This window comes from Barbus barbus (genome assembly GCF_936440315.1).
Source record: "Barbus barbus genome assembly, chromosome: 1".
Taxonomy (NCBI): domain Eukaryota; kingdom Metazoa; phylum Chordata; class Actinopteri; order Cypriniformes; family Cyprinidae; genus Barbus; species Barbus barbus.
This window is the reverse complement of record NC_136729.1, coordinates 16,964,212-16,980,638: the sequence shown is the minus strand read 5'-3', so window position 1 is coordinate 16,980,638 and position 16,427 is coordinate 16,964,212. Positions and strand designations below refer to the sequence as shown.

General features: G+C 37.3%; 2 protein-coding genes across 6 annotated transcripts; both read right to left on the bottom strand.

Annotated features, from left to right (window-relative positions):
* Positions 1–518: 518 nt before the first annotated feature.
* Positions 519–6,666, bottom strand: LOC306876322 (uncharacterized protein). 4 transcript variants are annotated; one of them, XM_079427406.1, is made up of 13 exons: positions 6,400–6,666; positions 6,160–6,281; positions 5,793–5,883; positions 4,734–4,813; positions 4,592–4,636; positions 4,443–4,477; positions 4,122–4,273; positions 3,959–4,037; positions 3,671–3,841; positions 3,487–3,594; positions 3,063–3,394; positions 2,803–2,834; positions 520–799 (listed from the first exon to the last, which is right to left on the bottom strand). In XM_079427406.1, exons 1-13 carry the CDS (start codon positions 6,517–6,519, stop codon positions 715–717), a joined length of 1,452 nt encoding a protein of 483 aa, XP_079283532.1. In that variant the 5' UTR covers positions 6,520–6,666; the 3' UTR covers positions 520–714. The 4 variants fall into 4 exon arrangements, with proteins under 4 accessions (XP_079283530.1, XP_079283532.1, XP_079283531.1 ...); XM_079427405.1 differs by having other exon boundaries at positions 2,803–2,879; positions 6,400–6,631; XM_079427404.1 differs by having other exon boundaries at positions 519–799; positions 3,671–4,037; positions 6,400–6,623.
* Positions 6,667–6,726: 60 nt separating this feature from the next.
* On the bottom strand, positions 6,727–14,904 carry LOC306876309 (serine/threonine-protein kinase VRK3-like). Of its 2 annotated transcripts, none has more exons than XM_079427387.1 (17): positions 14,750–14,904; positions 13,947–14,385; positions 12,979–13,062; positions 12,782–12,886; positions 12,479–12,580; positions 12,159–12,254; positions 11,882–12,016; positions 11,651–11,706; positions 11,498–11,564; positions 11,319–11,400; positions 10,405–10,507; positions 10,211–10,303; positions 9,997–10,129; positions 9,792–9,912; positions 7,576–7,634; positions 7,358–7,494; positions 6,727–7,130 (listed from the first exon to the last, which is right to left on the bottom strand). In XM_079427387.1, exons 2-17 carry the CDS (start codon positions 14,107–14,109, stop codon positions 7,119–7,121), a joined length of 1,548 nt encoding a protein of 515 aa, XP_079283513.1. In that variant the 5' UTR covers positions 14,110–14,385; positions 14,750–14,904; the 3' UTR covers positions 6,727–7,118. The 2 variants fall into 2 exon arrangements, with proteins under 2 accessions (XP_079283513.1, XP_079283514.1); XM_079427388.1 differs by having other exon boundaries at positions 13,947–14,380; positions 14,750–14,884.
* Between the last annotated feature and the right edge of the window lie 1,523 nt (positions 14,905–16,427).

Below are 16,427 nucleotides of genomic sequence, written 5' to 3'. Positions count from 1 at the left end.
AAATTTTGGGATCAGTAAAAATTATTATTTTTTTTATTTTTTTTAAATACAGTAAAACAGTAATATTGTGAAATATAATTAAAATTTAAAATAAGTTTTCTACTTTAATACACAAATATATTATAAAAAAAAAAATGTAATCCTGTGATGGCAAAGCTGAAACTCAATCAGCCATTACTCCAGTCCTTAGTGTCACATGATCCTTCATAAATTGTTCTAATATGCTGATTTATTGTCAGTGTTGGAAACAGTTTAATATAAACACAAATATGTTTGGTGTCATATTAGATAGATAGACAGACATACAGATAGATAGATAGATAGATGACAGATCTTCACTCTGTTTTATTTAGTAATTTTAAGCCCAGTGTTTTGGCAATGTGCCCAAATTCAGTCATTTCTTTGTGACAAATCAAAGTTTCTGTCTGGTAAAAAGCATTAATACCATGGCTTAAAAGAGATAACATGGTTACGTAAGTAAAATTGTGATTAAATGATACAAATTGTGACACAGGTCATAGTATTTGAATATTAACATTTATTACAATTTACACAGTGCAATTAAGTTACACTTAAGACAGCAGCATCCATTAACAGTAGGGTTTTATAGAAAATATATATATTTTTTGGACTACACCTAAGATTTAAATAAAACAAAACACTTTTGTATAACAACAACAAAAAAACTAACATCATGTCATTTGAGGTAATGGTTTATGAACCAGCTTCAGCGCTGACATCTGCACAGTCAGCGGTCCCCAGATAACGCACAGCCCACTGTATCAGATGCCCTGGGATTCTAGACAGACGCACACACACACACACACACACACACACACACACACACACACAGGTAGAAACCAGCAGCAACCAATAAATAGATCTTGGATATGAGGGGTGTAGGTTACAGTGGTTAGGTTGAAAGATGATGGCTTTATTCTCTTCATACTGGACCGCTAATGTTACAAACTTATGTCCACTGTCTAGCTAACACTCTGCTCGCATTTATTTTTTCTGATGCTAATCTGGATTTCAAATTTCAATCCAGAAAGCTTTACTATAGATACACTAGCAGTTTCACTCAATCTTAAAAATATTTTGATGTAAAGGCATATGCTTAAATTATGAAAAAATTAAATAAAAAAATATTAGATACAAATATATACTATGTATTATATTATTTCATATTATAGAAAATATATATTTTTTAAATTCAGTAAAAAAAAATTATAATAAAAATATTACCGTAAAATATACATGCATATATTACCTTTCTACTAGGGGTGGCACGGTTCGCGGAAAAAAACCGAACCGCACGGTTCTCCACACACGGTTCGGCACGCGCTAGGACCGCGGTTCAACTGAATTCTGACAACGCATGTGGTTTGTTATAAATAACACGTAAAACAAATAGGGTTCGGCTAATGTATGTTTCTGTTAATGGATGCGCATTCTGGCTTCCCAGTACATTATAACAACAGCGATGAGAAAGAAAAAAAAAAATAAGTGGACAAATCATTCACTCTTGTTCAATGCGAGTGCCGTATGCTGGAATATGAGCATTTATTTAGTCATCACCCGGGTGCTGATAGCGCGCGCACAGGTGAGACCTGAACAGCACACGTTGATATCGGTGTTTAGACTAAAGTCATGTAAGCTTTGCCAGCTCAAATATTTAAGAGCCAGAGGACGCGAGCTCGCGCGCGCAGTGAGAAGATTTGTGCGTGCGCTCATCAGAAGCGCACAAACCTGCGCCTCAGAACGCGCGCAAATATGAAGCTCTCTCTGAAGTATTGTGTTTTAATGGATAAATTCACACAAAATTCTGTCAAAATGCCCGTCTTGGTAAGTATCCTATAGCAGACATAGCCGGCTGGGCGTACCAGTGCTTTCTCTTAAAGTGACAGTTAATATTAAATAAACAGCAACAACAAAGAAATCACTCACTGCTCTTGATTGAATCGCTTTTGTAACTTTAATAAAGAGTAGTCTTTAATTTATACAGTCAAATATGCAATGCTGTTTTACCTTTGATTACTTTAATCGTACTTCAATTTCTGTACCTAAAAAACCCCCTGAAAATCTCTGATTATTTTATTTGTATCTTTACTCTATTGTATTTTTATTTGTGCTGTTGCTTGTAGTTAAAGGTCTGCTTTTATTTGTGTACACTCACAATGAAAACAAAACAGATTTTATATATATAACATGTAATAATATTTAGCATTTTCACATCAAAATAAAAGAAACTGAGCAAAGTAGATGTCTTTTTTTTCCCTGTTGTACCGAAATTGTATCGAACCGTGACCCCCGAACCGAGGTACGTACCGAACCGTGACATCTGTGTACCGTGCCACCCCTACTTTCTACCATTCAAAATTTTGAGGTTGGTAAGATTTTTTAAATGTTTATGAATCTCGTATGCATTCAAATAATAAAAATGCTTATATTGTAAAATGTTGTTACAATTTAAAATAACTATTTTCTATTTTGATATATTTTTAAATGTAATTTATTCCTGTGATGCAAAGCTGAATTTTGGAACTTCAGGGTCACATGATCCTTCAGAAACCATTCTAATACGCTGATTTGCTGCTCTAAACACATTTCATTATCTAAGTTGAAAACAGTTGCTGCTTAATATTTTTGTGGAAAGTTGAGTCAGTAATATATATGTCCAAATTTTTTGACTGTTATTGTATAAGTACAAGAATACAAAATTGTGAAACAGTAGATCATTGGCCATCACATTACAAGCATGTTATAATCAGCATGTGTCAGTGGGGAACACATCATACTCACTGGAAATGGCCAAGGGCTGTGGCAACCTGAGGCTGTGGATGATACAAATAGGAAAAAGGAGTTCCATCTGAGTGCACCTGCAACAGGGAAGCTAGGACAATGTAGCAACATTTCTGATGCAATACACAAATAGATTAGGACTAGATATATTTTTAATTTGGTTAGTCCCACAGAAAGTATTAATCATTTCATATTACGCAAGTCAGCAACACTGCCCAGCTCGGACACAGCAAAATATCATTAATATCATTTACACTCACTTTCCTGGCTTTGGTGGGTGGAGACGCCGAGCGCTTTGGCCTGGCGGGTGGAGACGCTAGGGGCCTCTGTTCAGAGGGTGGGGCTGTATTATGGACAAGCCACGAGGGAGGACTCAGCACACGCTCTTTGTCTTGCTCCTGACTGGGGTCTCCGAAAGACTTATTGCTCGAGTGGGACGGACTAAACTGGGTTGGTTTTGGTCTCTGACTGAGCGTAATGCCGTCCACCGACACCCCTCCAGAGATCTGCTTTGAGAACTGGGCTTGGGTGCTTGTTGCTACAGGCAATGGGGGGACTTCCTTTAAAAGCGATTGACTTTCTTGTTCTGGGTCTGTATCAGCACAAAAATGATTGAAATGCTTAGTGCACAATTACAATGAAGCCCTGTTAATGTAATAAATGTATGCATTATCAGGAAATTACCATTCGAGTCTGAGGTAGAACGTCTACCTAATAGAGCCGGCTCTTGTGTAAACATATCCCATGGGCTCTCTCCATCCCCAGACAGCTCCCCCGTTCCACACAAAACCTCTGGGAGATGGAGGGATGAGTTTAATAACACATCATCTACTTGAAACAGCACTGACTTTCTTTTGTAAAATCTCACCTGGTCTTGTGTGCACCTGAGTAGACGGTCCTTCATCAGGACATGAGCCACTTATACCGTCCGGAGCGACCATTGTTTGGTTTGCACTCGACACGCTGGTTGGATGTGCTTTTTCAGGGGGCGGGGCCAAGTCATTTGGCATCTCGCTCTCACTTTCTGCACCTGTGTGCACTGACATACACGAGACAAAATCACATATGCACAGTGCGCCAACATGCACGTTGAAATCTGGTTGAATGCCCAAAGGGTTGTCATGAAAAAAGCAATTAATTAGACAGCAGACAGTACTGGGATCAGCTGTCATCAGCTCCCTCTGTTCCTCTGGGATGAGAAGAAAAGGCACGGGGACAATGAACTGTTCCTGTCCCTGGAAAACACACACACCCATACGCAATGATCATTTGTCTGGTCAACAGCTGGTGCCTTTAAGTTGCCAAGGAAGCAGCTTTACCCTCCAGTGAAGCCTCTCTCTGTGCCAGTGAGTTGGTGTCGCCACATTTGGACAATATGTTGCAGACATGGTTATTTTCTCCGTTGCATCATTCAGAATATTTATTATAATGTCATTGTGCCACACGTCCAACAGAGACGAGAGCGAGACCCCTGAGAAATTAGGTACATAACGCACATCTTTATCATTTCTGTGAAGCAGAACGTGTCTTCGCTTTATAAATGATATTACGAATCCAAATTACAGGCATTCAATGCAAGAGGTGTGTACATGCAAGCTATTCAAAGATACACAAAGAGAAAGAGTAAGTGTGATACTTACCAGAGGCTGAACTTACTGAACCCTCCCTGCGGGATCTGACAGAGAACAATACAATTAACACTAACCATTCAACACATCATCTTAAAAACACGCTGCAGTTCTGTGTGTGATGTACGTGTTCACACAAACTATAAATAAGGTCAACGCACCTCCATGTCTTTATGATCTGATCTCTGACTGATGAGAGAGTTGTACTGAAAGATAATTCGATTAACAAAGGTTAATTGTTATTGATTTAGTGCGATTAAGAAACATCACTTGGCATGCTTAGTAGAGAGATCAGTGACTTGCCAGCTGGGTGGGTGGTGGTGCTTTGAGGCGATGCATATCATGTTCATTTGATTGACTTTCAAGTAAAACTGGCAAGATGCCTGAAAAAAAGAAACAAACAAACAAGCAAATAAAAAAAAAAGAAACAAAATAAACATGTATTTTGCTTGCAAAATTCTGCAAGCAAAATGGTCTATCGTCAATAGTGTAGCTGTGCATGAAGCACAGTTCACACAGAAGTAATTTTTAAACCAAGAAGCTTTCTTAAGGTCGATACGGCGAATCTGTGGGACCAGTTTGAAACCATTGAGAAATCAGAATTCCTAACCATGTATATTCCTACTGAAATGACTGCATTTCACCTGCAAAAATTTGCCTTTACATAGTGTTTTCTCAACTCCCCGAGCCAGTGGTTTTCAAACATTATTAATCCCAATTTCTACCCAATAAAATATTTTATTTAAAAAAAATTATATTAATCTTTGCAACTTATTTTTGGATAGTACACTACAGAGTTGGCAGGAAGTAATATGGAACATGGAATAATATGGAAGAAAGAGGTCATACAATGATCCAGGACTCCTAAAAGCCTGAACTGTGTTTTAAGATTAATTATTAATTTAATTTTATGATCAATTTACATGAGTTTTCTAGACCAGACAAGTCTAAAAACTGTTAAACGAAAAAATAATATTAAGCTTTTATCACCATATATACTGCCATGAAGCTGAAATGCTTGTAAACAGCTAAATACTTTACAATCTCCCCCACAAATAATTAAGTTAAATTAAAATATAAATCTAAAAATCAACTAAAATCATTTTAACATTTTTGCAACATAAGCAAAATTACAATAAGCATTGATAGGGCATAAATTGATATTTACATTTAGGCCACTGTATGAATTATAGGTCATTTTATTGCCAGGGTGACCTTGCTCTGTCTATCGGATGGCTGCCTGGTTTGAAAAAGGCCCCTGCTATAATGGCATGACTTTTTTCAATTACTAATACCATAGCATCAGCACTAAAATGAAAAATGTTGAGAGGTTGGGATAAAAACTGCATACATATAACATACCAGATCAGGGTTCATGTCGAACTTCAGTTCAAAGCTGCGAACATATACTATAGCATTGTGCAGGCCTGTGAAAGACTCCATCTCCTCCAAGCTGAAGAAACAAGACAAAACTCTGACACGGTCATGTTTGAGTCATTACACTAAAACTGAGAGAAGTGCCTGTTGTTCTCTGAAATTCACTCATGCAAGTGCAAAACTCAAGGCAACAGTTGCTGCAAGGCAGAAGCTCAGAGCCCTTGTAACAGCTAGATTGTGCTTATTTCAGCACGGTTTTCACTAGGCCCGATTATCCAGATGAGTTAGATAAAAACAGGGGCTCAGGTGTGTAGTGAGTGGTGTCATAACAGAGGATTAATAAGTCCCTCACTCCTGCAGACGCTCCCACGCGGCGTCGCTCAGCACCGCGGGAATGACAGCGCTCCCATCGGACATGAACAGCATACAGGCATCTGTGTGCTCCATCCGCTGCGAGTCTGAGATATCACACACCTAACACACACACACACACACACACACACACACACACACACACACACACACAACCGCGCTTCAGTACTCGCACGACACTGATGGTCAAACATGATCAAACACATATACTACTACTTACGCCGACAACGTTGGCTTTTAAAGTCGTTTCGCACTGGCTTTGGCCGTAGTTTTGGATGAGTTTCTCGATCCACGGCTCCAGCTCTGCCATCCGGCGACGCTTTATCTTTGGTGGGTTCATGGTGTGTAACTTTTTTGTTACTGTCCACTAGTGTAAATACAATAAACGAGCTCATCAAAGTCTTCGCGCCCCCGTATTGACAATTGAGGCAATATTTTCGTTCCGTGTAGAAACTAGACCTGGCGATTTGAGTTCCTTTACAATCACATACGTTTGAATCGTTGATGCCCTCTTGCGGTAGCAATGATCATAAAAATAGAGTTAAGTACGTTTTGGGGTACTGTTGTTTATTTTCAGTAAGGTACAACTTATAAAAAGGAAAAATAGCAAAAAGAATGATTTTTTTATAACATTCTTTATAACATGAACATGCCCTTTCCCAAAGTGTAAACCTACAACAAAACCTTTACTTTCACTGATAGCATGAAATGTAATGGGGAGAAATTATTTGTTGCATAAAACAAAACAAAAATTCACCCTTACAAATCAACATTTTCTTATTTTAAAAAACTAAAATCACAGTGATTAAAACCTATGAGAGAAAACATGCACACAGAAATATTGTAAAAACAAATAAGTTATTTTTAAAAACATAAAAGCTTTCTTAAACATTCCATAAAACCATTAAATCCACATTCCACTCCTGTTAACTCTCGTCATTATGGTTTCACCTGTAAATAAAAAAAAGAAACAAGTGAGTCTGAGACTTCACATACTGTCAGCATGGTTATGAATACAAGTTGTCGACTTAAAAGTTGCACGTACACAATTAACTTTTTACAGCTAACTTTTTAACTTTTGCAGTTTTGTATTAAATACATGAGAATGAAACTATGGTTACCTATAATATGCAGACAATATATAGGAGTAGTCATGTAAATATGGGAACATGTGTTACCTGCAAATTCAGTGATTCATTCAGACTCCCACCCATCTTCTGTAAGCTCTCATGAAGCCCAGCTTTCAGAAGTATGTAATCTGGTTTCTCAGTATACTGCAGGCTCATCACATTAGACAGGTATTTTTGTAATGCACCTAAATTGCCAAAAAAACAACAACATTACATACGCATCTTTGCGAGCACTAAGCACATGAAGTGAGAATAGAAACAAGCACCTGAAGCTTTCTTCTGTTTGAAATGGCCACTCAAAAGTCCCGTGATATTAGAAATATACCTGTAGGCAGGCAGAAAACATATTCAACATAGAAGCACATAACTGTGGCCATACCTCTGTAAAGTGGTATGTTTTCATTCTTGAAAATTCTACATCCAGTAGCGATGTTCCTTTATTATTCTAAATGCCTATGGTAAGTAGTCAGATAGCAGACGCTTGTATTTAATGGATTAAAATATTCTGGGCTAAAGGGCTTTTTCAAAAGCCAATGAAAGCTAATGGCTCATGGCGGACTAGCAACCTTCATTTCTTATTTAATCACTAAGATGCTTCTATTTCAAAGCAACTTATTAATGAGGAACATCACAAGCAATTTATCATACAAGAGCCAACAGCACAGCAAAAATCAAGTTTCAAAAGTAAGCAGTAGACCGTATACAAGCTAGGGTGGAAATAAAAAGAATTTATTCGTTATTAGAATTTTTTTATATATATTTTATTTTTAAACAAAAATGTATTTTTAAGAAATGCCTTTATAGATTATGTTCAGCTCTTTTCAAATTGGACTCCCAAGGGGGTACTAGAGGAAAATGTAGAAATTAATTATTTGTTATTTAAACTATAGTATTAATGTATTAATTTACAATTTTTAATAGTAATACTATATAATAATAGTCAGATATTTGTCTTTTTTATCTTGTTTATTATTACATTTTTATTTAAGACCAATTATTCAAGTTTTTAAAAATAACTTAATATTTTTCTCACAAAGTATTAACAAGCCTTAAAATATATAGTTCCCTTTATATTTTAGGAAGTTGGTCCATCATATTTAGGGGTCCTTAGTATCAAACACTTTGTAAACAAAACATTTTCCTCACAGTAAAGGTTTGTTTCTTGAATATTACCAGTTACTACCACTTTAAGCTTTAACAACTATACCACACTACTCCTGGTAGTAAGTATATGATAAGCCACTATGTTAATATTTTGTTATGTTATTGTGTTGCAAGAACTAGTCTGACCACATAGCAATTAGCCAAGGGAGTCTTACTTTCTGGATTCAAATTAGACCAATTTACCATCTTATGTAACTGACTTAAAGGGGTCATATGATGCTATTTTAAAGATCATTATTTTGTGCAATTGGTGTAACAAAATACTGTACATTATTGTAGGTCCTCTATGAACCGCCTCTCTCTAACGCGTCGTTTTCTACAAAGCCCCTCCTTCCGACAAGCGCAGTCTGCTCTGATTGGCCAACTGACCCAGTTCATTGTGATTGGCTGAGCACCACAAGCACACGTCGGAAATGTAACGCCCCTTACCATAATCACGAACTTCAGCTTTCAAGTTAGTTTTATCAGTTCAAGCCCGAAAGGGGAACAGAGTAGCATGGCACACAGTGATGATGCTCATATGTATTTGCAGTACACAAGCCGCGGTTGAGACGATTTCTGACAGGCTGCTGTACACTCCGCTGTGATGTGACCCTATTCCTCTCTCACACACACACACACGGAGCAAAACTCTGCATTCGAACAGTCAATAGCAAATGCTTGAACTAATAACAAAACATACTTACAGTCACTGATTCAGAAGCGCCAGATTATAATAGCAAAGCCGGAATTGACCCCTTTTTTTTTTTTTTTTTAGAAATAGCCAGCCTTGTACCCTACTAGGTTCACGAAACTGTCGTCCATAAAATGCACAAATTCGAACATTTGGGTTGTGTTTTTGTGTTATAAACAAATCTTAACCAATGATTCCTAATTGCATCTACTTTCGGAAGGCCTTTTGCTTTCGCCTAGAAACACACAGCGCCTCCCTGACACAGCTGCTTCAACACTACTAAACCACGCCTTCTTTCTTTGCGTGAACATTTGGGCGGCATTACGCAAATATTTCCACATCGAGACGTGGGGGCGTGTTTGAGCCGTTTTAGGGGGGCGTGGCAGAGTCTTAACTTTTATAAAGAATATCTCTTTGGGTTTGAGACTTTAGTCTTTGCAACTTTAGGGATCTTATCTATGCACAAACAGCTTGTAACACTCCAAAGAGAAAGGAAAACTTGGCATCATATGACCCCTTTAAAGTTGTGACCAGTCTTGAAAAAAAGAATTGATGACTAACTTGTAAGGCTTGTTTAAGGAGTTTGTGGCAACCGGTCTCTCTTGAATATATGCCTGATGAAGACGTTTTTGTGGTTTTACTGACCTCTCCTTCTCTGCAGCAATGGCCGAACTTGTTTGAGAAAGCTGACTCCAGGGTAGTGAGCCTGTCATCCAATACAGCATACAGTAACCCAGAGACTGCAGGTCGCTACGACGAGAGGGACCTGCAAAACACCCATACACATGCAAATTAGACTTGCTTTCTTACATGGATAAAGTAAGTAATACAATGAACAACTGATGCTCACCAGCTCCCTTGTGAGAATCCACGCTGATAAAGGTGATGTTACCCTGGTGTGCAGTACGGCTACCCTGTCTGTACTCCACATGCTTTCCACCAGGGCAAAACCTAAATGCATGACCAAAGCCTGACAAGAAAACCTACCAAACAAACAAACACTTTAATACTTAAATAATATATAGAGTATATATGTTCAGTTCATAAGGGACATGCTTACTGACCTCTGTGTGACTGTCAGTGTTGATGTAAATATTTCCAGCATGGATGTCTGCATGGGCATATTCCTTCTCGTGGATGAATTCCAGTGCATCCAACTACAAAACACAGACACGCATACTATATACTGCCTTTCATAGAGAATGGCATGGCTTGGGAAATAGAAACAAATCTGAAAGTCGTTTAATAGCACACTCACTAGTCGCAGTGCAAGCTGGAGCACAGCTTTCTCAGATAGAGTACCGTTTCCTTCATCAATGACTGTCTGTAGAGTTTGACCCATGCTAGGAAAAACTAAAAACCTACAGGGAAGTGAACATGGTTATGATTAGATTCCACAGTGAGCTCTTGCTCATTGAACTGTTTTTATCTTTACATACAATCATAAAATGTGGTGCTCATGATGCAAGATTATGAAAATCAGTGAAATGCAAATCAATGATCAAAGACGTCAGTGTACACAATCACAAAGACTATCATTATTACAGATGGGGTGTGGAAAAATTTATGTAAATACATTCCACCATTTCTCAATTGCAAAATGAATTGCTGTTGGCTATAAGAATATGATAAATATACAATATATTGGCTTCAAAAGCCATTTTTGTAATGTCAATATAATTATTTACTTGTCTGACACAGTAACGTCTTGTCTTGAATGTCTTTAGGCTTTTCTCGCTATGTATTGACATCTATGATTATATGTGCACTGCCATTCAAAACTTTAAGGTCAGTAAAAATTAGTAAATGATAAAAAAATAAAATTATTCCTGTGATGGCAAAGTTGAATTTTCAGCAGCCATTACGCCACAATCCTTCAGAAATCACTATAATATACTGATTTAATGCTCAAAAAACATTTCATATTGTCAATGTAGAAAATATCTGTGCTGCTTAATATCTGGGGGAAAACCAAGCATACATATTTTCAGGATTCTTTGATGAATAAGTTCAAAAGAACAACATAATATGAAACAGATGATTATACATGTCTTTACTGACATTTTGTCAGCATCTCTGCTGAATAAAAGTATTATTTCTTTAAAAACATTTGAACAGAAGTGTATAATAGTCTATAAAAGTTTCCGAACATAAGGATATAAACCCACATACCTATATGCTTCATGAAGACCGAACCCTACACAGGATGGAATCCCAAGGAAGTCCAATTTGTGCAATTTCAACCATTTCTCCACTATTGACAAAGAAGAAGAAAGTTGTGGTTATAAGACTGTAGCTGCACTAAACTGGGTCTTCTTTATGTAGCCATTACAAATGCTAAAATGACTGACCTGCATCCGGTTTGGCTGCTCTCAGATGGAAGTTCTGCTCATTAAACAGATGTCCTTCTTTAGCCCCCTGAGAAAGCGAACACAAAGTCACCGATACCTTCTTCACAAACACGTGTACACATACACACTACATTGTATAAACACAGCACTCACCAGTCGCAGCATGTACTCGCAATCATTTGAGTCTGCCTGCTGATTTGCTTGGCACACTAGATTAGATTAGATAGACAGTATTTATATTCATAAGCCACCTTTAATGCATTGCTGTTATTTTTATCTTAACCATCTGACAAAAAAAATGATAAAAGGATTTAAAGTGCATAGATGGATGCATTCACTCATCTCATTATCCAAGGGTAAGATGGTTATTGACATACACCTTACCTGCATATGTCAGATCTAATTCTGTTTGCCACAGAAGTTCAACCAGCTTCCACTTTTTGCTGGACTGGTCACAAACCACTGTACCGTCTGGGACAGGCTCAACAGTGCACACTCGCTTCCTGGCTTTGCATTTGGCTAAAAACCCACAAAATATCATTTAGCTAGTTTTGCCGTTTAGTATGAAATTAAAGAAATGTGATGCAATCACTTTTAGATATCATGAAACATTATTTTCAATATATATGGAGCAGTCTGTCCTCTATAAAGTGCATCTTACATGGGATTTGAACAACTGAAGACGTTTGCTTCGCCTCCTCATCTTTAACCAGAGGGGAAGCCTTGTGTTTTCGAGGTGACATCGAAGATGTCTTATCTGAAATAATGCAGCACACAAAACATTTCAGGTCACACTATTAAAAATCTCCTAAATATGTATTGCATTTATTTGGAAACGTGTGTAAAAATGATTGCATTTGTAATAATTTGGTCATATTTGCAATTTACTACATGACTGAGCAGGAAATTCTGCTTTATTATCTATAGCTGAAAAAAAGATATTAAAAAGATAATATAGTTTCCCAGTTCACAATATCTTACCTGGAGTCTGAAGTGTAACTGAAACAGTTTGTTTCACCTCCTCTTGTTCTTTAACCTGAGGGGATGCTTTTCCTTTTCGTGGAGATTTGAGTGACTTCTTAACTGAAACAAAGCAGAGGTTTTTCACATAAAATCCTTCTGCATTCAATGTTATAAAATTATTGATTTGCATTTAGAAGAACATTTCTATATGTAATAATGTAACCTTACTTGATATCTATTCAAAACAACAGGAGTATCTAATTACCTTCAGCTATAATAAAAAAAAATAATGTCTAGTGTTTCATATCATAGTGTGTCTACCTGGGGTTTGAGTTATTATAGCCGATGTTGTCTGTGACACTTCTTCCTCCTCTTTAACCAGAGGGGATGCTTTTCGTTTTCGAGAAGATGGCAAAGACTTCTGATCTGAAATTTAGCAGTAATCTTTCACACAAATTCTAGCATGTCTACAAAGCCTTTGTTTCTACACTAGAAACACACAACACCCTTAGACTCACCTAAAGAGTCCGTGGCTGTGCTACTCAAGGTCTTCCGCCGTGTTGAGTGCAAAGGTGGGCGATTCAGTGCAGGCTGTGAGGAGTCTCCAGCAGAAAAAGAAAGTGGATTACTGTTTTGTCAATACTCATTTCAAAAGAAGCAACTGAGGTCCGAATGAAAGCTAAGTCAGATTGCATATATGCAGACTTACGAGTATTTTGCATATACTACCATTCAAAAGTTTGGGGTGGGAAGATTTTTTTGTATTATTTTTTTGTTTATGTTGTTGAAAGAAGTCTCTAAAGCTCACCAAGGCTGTATTTGATTGATGAACCACTACAATAAAAATGTAATACTGTGTAAACTGCAATTTATTCCTGTGATTGTAAAGCTGAATTTTAGCAACCATACTTCAGTCTTCAGCCACATGATCCTTCAGAAATTATTCTAGTATGCTGATTTGGTGCTCAGAAACATTTCTTATTATTATCAATATTAAAAACAGTTGAGATCATTCATGGGATTTATGGGAAGAAAAACAATATATTTTCTCTCAGGTTATTTTAAACAAATATGACAGGTTTATGTCTGGTTAATCAAAATCATAACGATGCACTGCATAGACAGCACATATTCAGTCAGTGAGTTAAATGCTGAAATTTGACATTAAGTCCACTTTGAAACCAGTTGGGAGCTGGGAGATTAACAGTGTCCAACTAAATGACAAGTGAAGTGAATTATGAACATTGGACCATGCATCACCTGTGAATCAATAAATACGTATCTAAACATTGCAGATATGAAACCAGCAAAAATTGTCCACTAAACAGTTGTAATGTACTTAAGTATTTAAAGTATGATGAAGACTTGAATCAAAGCATTATCATCTTGTTCTGCTTCTTTGATTAGGACTCCCTAACAACTTTTACCGCGGTCAATTTTCGGATCAATGTAATTAAAATAAGGTTGAGCAAAAGGCCGTATTTACCTTCCATGGGTCTCACAGTTGAAAGCACAGAGTTTGGATGTGTTTCGGGTGGCTGTGAAGCTCCAGCTTCTGGCAGGTCTTCTGGCAGTCTCCCTCCACACGATGGACAGAATCTGAAACCAGGCTGTAGCTTTGAGCCACACTGAGGACAGAAGTTCAGCATTGTGATGCGAATTAGACGGGGTGGGTGGAAATGTTCTGACAGTCAGGACCAGAAGAAAGAAAAGCTCCTCCAACAATATTTCCTAATGTTGTGACTACGGAGTCAGGTTTCTGCAGACAACTGTTCTTCTTCTTCTTCTTCTTTGAGGTTTAACGGCGGCTTGCATCCATGAGCGTTGCATTACCGCCATCTTCTGGGTTATTTTCTTGCGATGTTACTCCAGCTTATGCCCTCCAGCTTGTTTTCCGCGATCATATTCTCTTCATCAAACCTGCTCTAATTAAAAAATTACAAATATTTTTCTTGCCTTGCTTAATTACACCATTTTGCAGTATATCTTTTATACCTGCCCCTGTCAACCCATCTCTTATTAATTCATCCATCATAATTCTCCTCTGTTCTTCATACCTTCTGCAACTTATAAGTACATGTTCTATGGTTTCTAATGACTGACAGTACTCGCACAAACCAGTAGGGTGCTTCCCTATAATGTGTAATGTACTATTTAAATTACTGTGTCCTATTCTTAATCTTGTCATCACTATTTCTTCTCTCCTAGTCCCTCCCCAGTTCCTCAATGTACCAACTTTATTTTGAATAGCATGCAAATGTCTTCCTTTAGCTTCCCTGTCCCACTTACGCTGCCATTCTCGAACTGCTTCTTTCCAGACAATACTCTTCCCTTCAGATTTTGATATTTTTATATTTGCTTCAATATTCTCTTTTTTCTGCAGACAACTGACGGACTGTTGCGACCGAAGAGCTGACACGAGTCACGTGATCCTTTGAGAATGTGACGTAACGCCGCGTTGAGTTCTGGGAAGCTGCTTTGTTTATCCGCCATATTTGCAGGATAGCGCTGCCGAGTTTAGGAGTTTAGGGCAGTATTTTATCTTTTTTGTCGTGATTGTGAAAAATTTCACCATTGTATGTCATTCATGCTGCATCGAGAGTTGCAGTAGTAACTCAGATCGTCGTTCTGAGAGAAAACTGGATAAAACAGTTTGTTTTTTCACCTTTTTCTGTGTAAAAACACCAAAGTAATCAGATCGCGGAGAAGATGCTGAAGAGTATCTGTTAGTCCCTGATTAAGATTTGATTTTGTTGGTTTAATTATTAACGTTACCTTCTTTGCTAGTATCTCACTAGGCTTGTGAATTAGCAGATCTTGAACAGGGGACTTTCTAAAATGCTTAAAGTGGTTTAATGTACCAAGACAGAGATAAAGACAAAATTGTAAAGCTTGCATATTCGCAACGCGTTTATTTACGTTAAGCATTTTCCTCTCATAAGAACAGCTTAATGCACATAGACAATGATAATAAAAGACCACTGTACACACCTTACTCAAAATACGTGCAGAAAAACAGATGAGCCCAAAATATGAACATTATATCACTGTCTTAATCCATAAGCGCTTTCTACTTTACAAAACGCTGTTTAAACGTGTTAATATTCGGCCTCACCTGCATGTCTTTTAGCATCACAGTCTTAGTACATTAAACCAGCATTTTAAAATGCTATAAAACTGTTCACAAACTCCTAGGGATTAGATTTTGCTTGTCATTTGTTGACATAAATATAAAAATACAGCGAGTTTGTGACTCGCAATCTCTGATTCTCCTCCGTGGCCATGGAAATAATGTACATTTATAATGACAACAATTATACTTTCTCATTTCAAAGTTTCCAACAAAGAAATGGATCGACTTCTGTCAGCTTGTTGAACACACTTTTATTTGGAAAATGTAATATGAGCTGAAACAGCAGCGAGCGACACTGTTTTCACGGTAAATCAGATCAACACAGTAAATGAATTCTACAAAACCTGAGAGGAAAAAATACCTAATTATCATGCACTGCATAAATTAGCTTCTAGAAAAAATCTAGTATTTTTCTTTCTTTACCATGCAATGCTCGTTAAGTCAGTTGTCACCAGAGCTGTTTGGTTTCAGTAATCTTCAAAAAATCTATTATGTTCAGCAAAAGAAAGTCTTGTAGTCACACTCTCTACCTACTTTGATCTTTCTTTGTGCTTTCAGCATTTCCATCATCTTACTTATTTTGCTGCCATGCATACACTAGTACATCCTTTGAGATGCTAAACTACTTTGTTTTTTAAACACTGTTGTGATATTTTATTCAAAAATATGAGGTATGGCTATAACCATAATCAATATACAGATATACCACCATGGTTGTTTCAATGATTGCTTCAATACTGAATGTCTTAATATAGACTGGGAATCTTAGGTGCCCCATAACGGGCAAGTATGGTATTTTCCATTGGGCAGCACCAATGAACTAGAGTGAACTTT

Coding starts and splice junctions, on each gene's coding strand:
- LOC306876322 (XM_079427403.1), bottom strand. CDS start 6,519: ATGAACCCACCAAAGATAAAGCGTCGCCGGATGGCAGAGCTGGAGCCG. Junction 4,637..4,733: donor CACCACCACCCACCCAGCTG/GCAAGTCACTGA, acceptor ATTATCTTTCAG/TACAACTCTCTCATCAGTCA. Junction 4,038..4,121: donor GAGAGAGGCTTCACTGGAGG/GTAAAGCTGCTT, acceptor TGTGTTTTCCAG/GGACAGGAACAGTTCATTGT.
- LOC306876309 (XM_079427387.1), bottom strand. CDS start 14,109: ATGCTGAACTTCTGTCCTCAGTGTGGCTCAAAGCTACAGCCTGGTTTC. Junction 10,304..10,404: donor TCCAGCTTGCACTGCGACTA/GTGAGTGTGCTA, acceptor TGTGTTTTGTAG/TTGGATGCACTGGAATTCAT. Junction 10,130..10,210: donor ACACTGACAGTCACACAGAG/GTCAGTAAGCAT, acceptor TTTGTTTGGTAG/GTTTTCTTGTCAGGCTTTGG.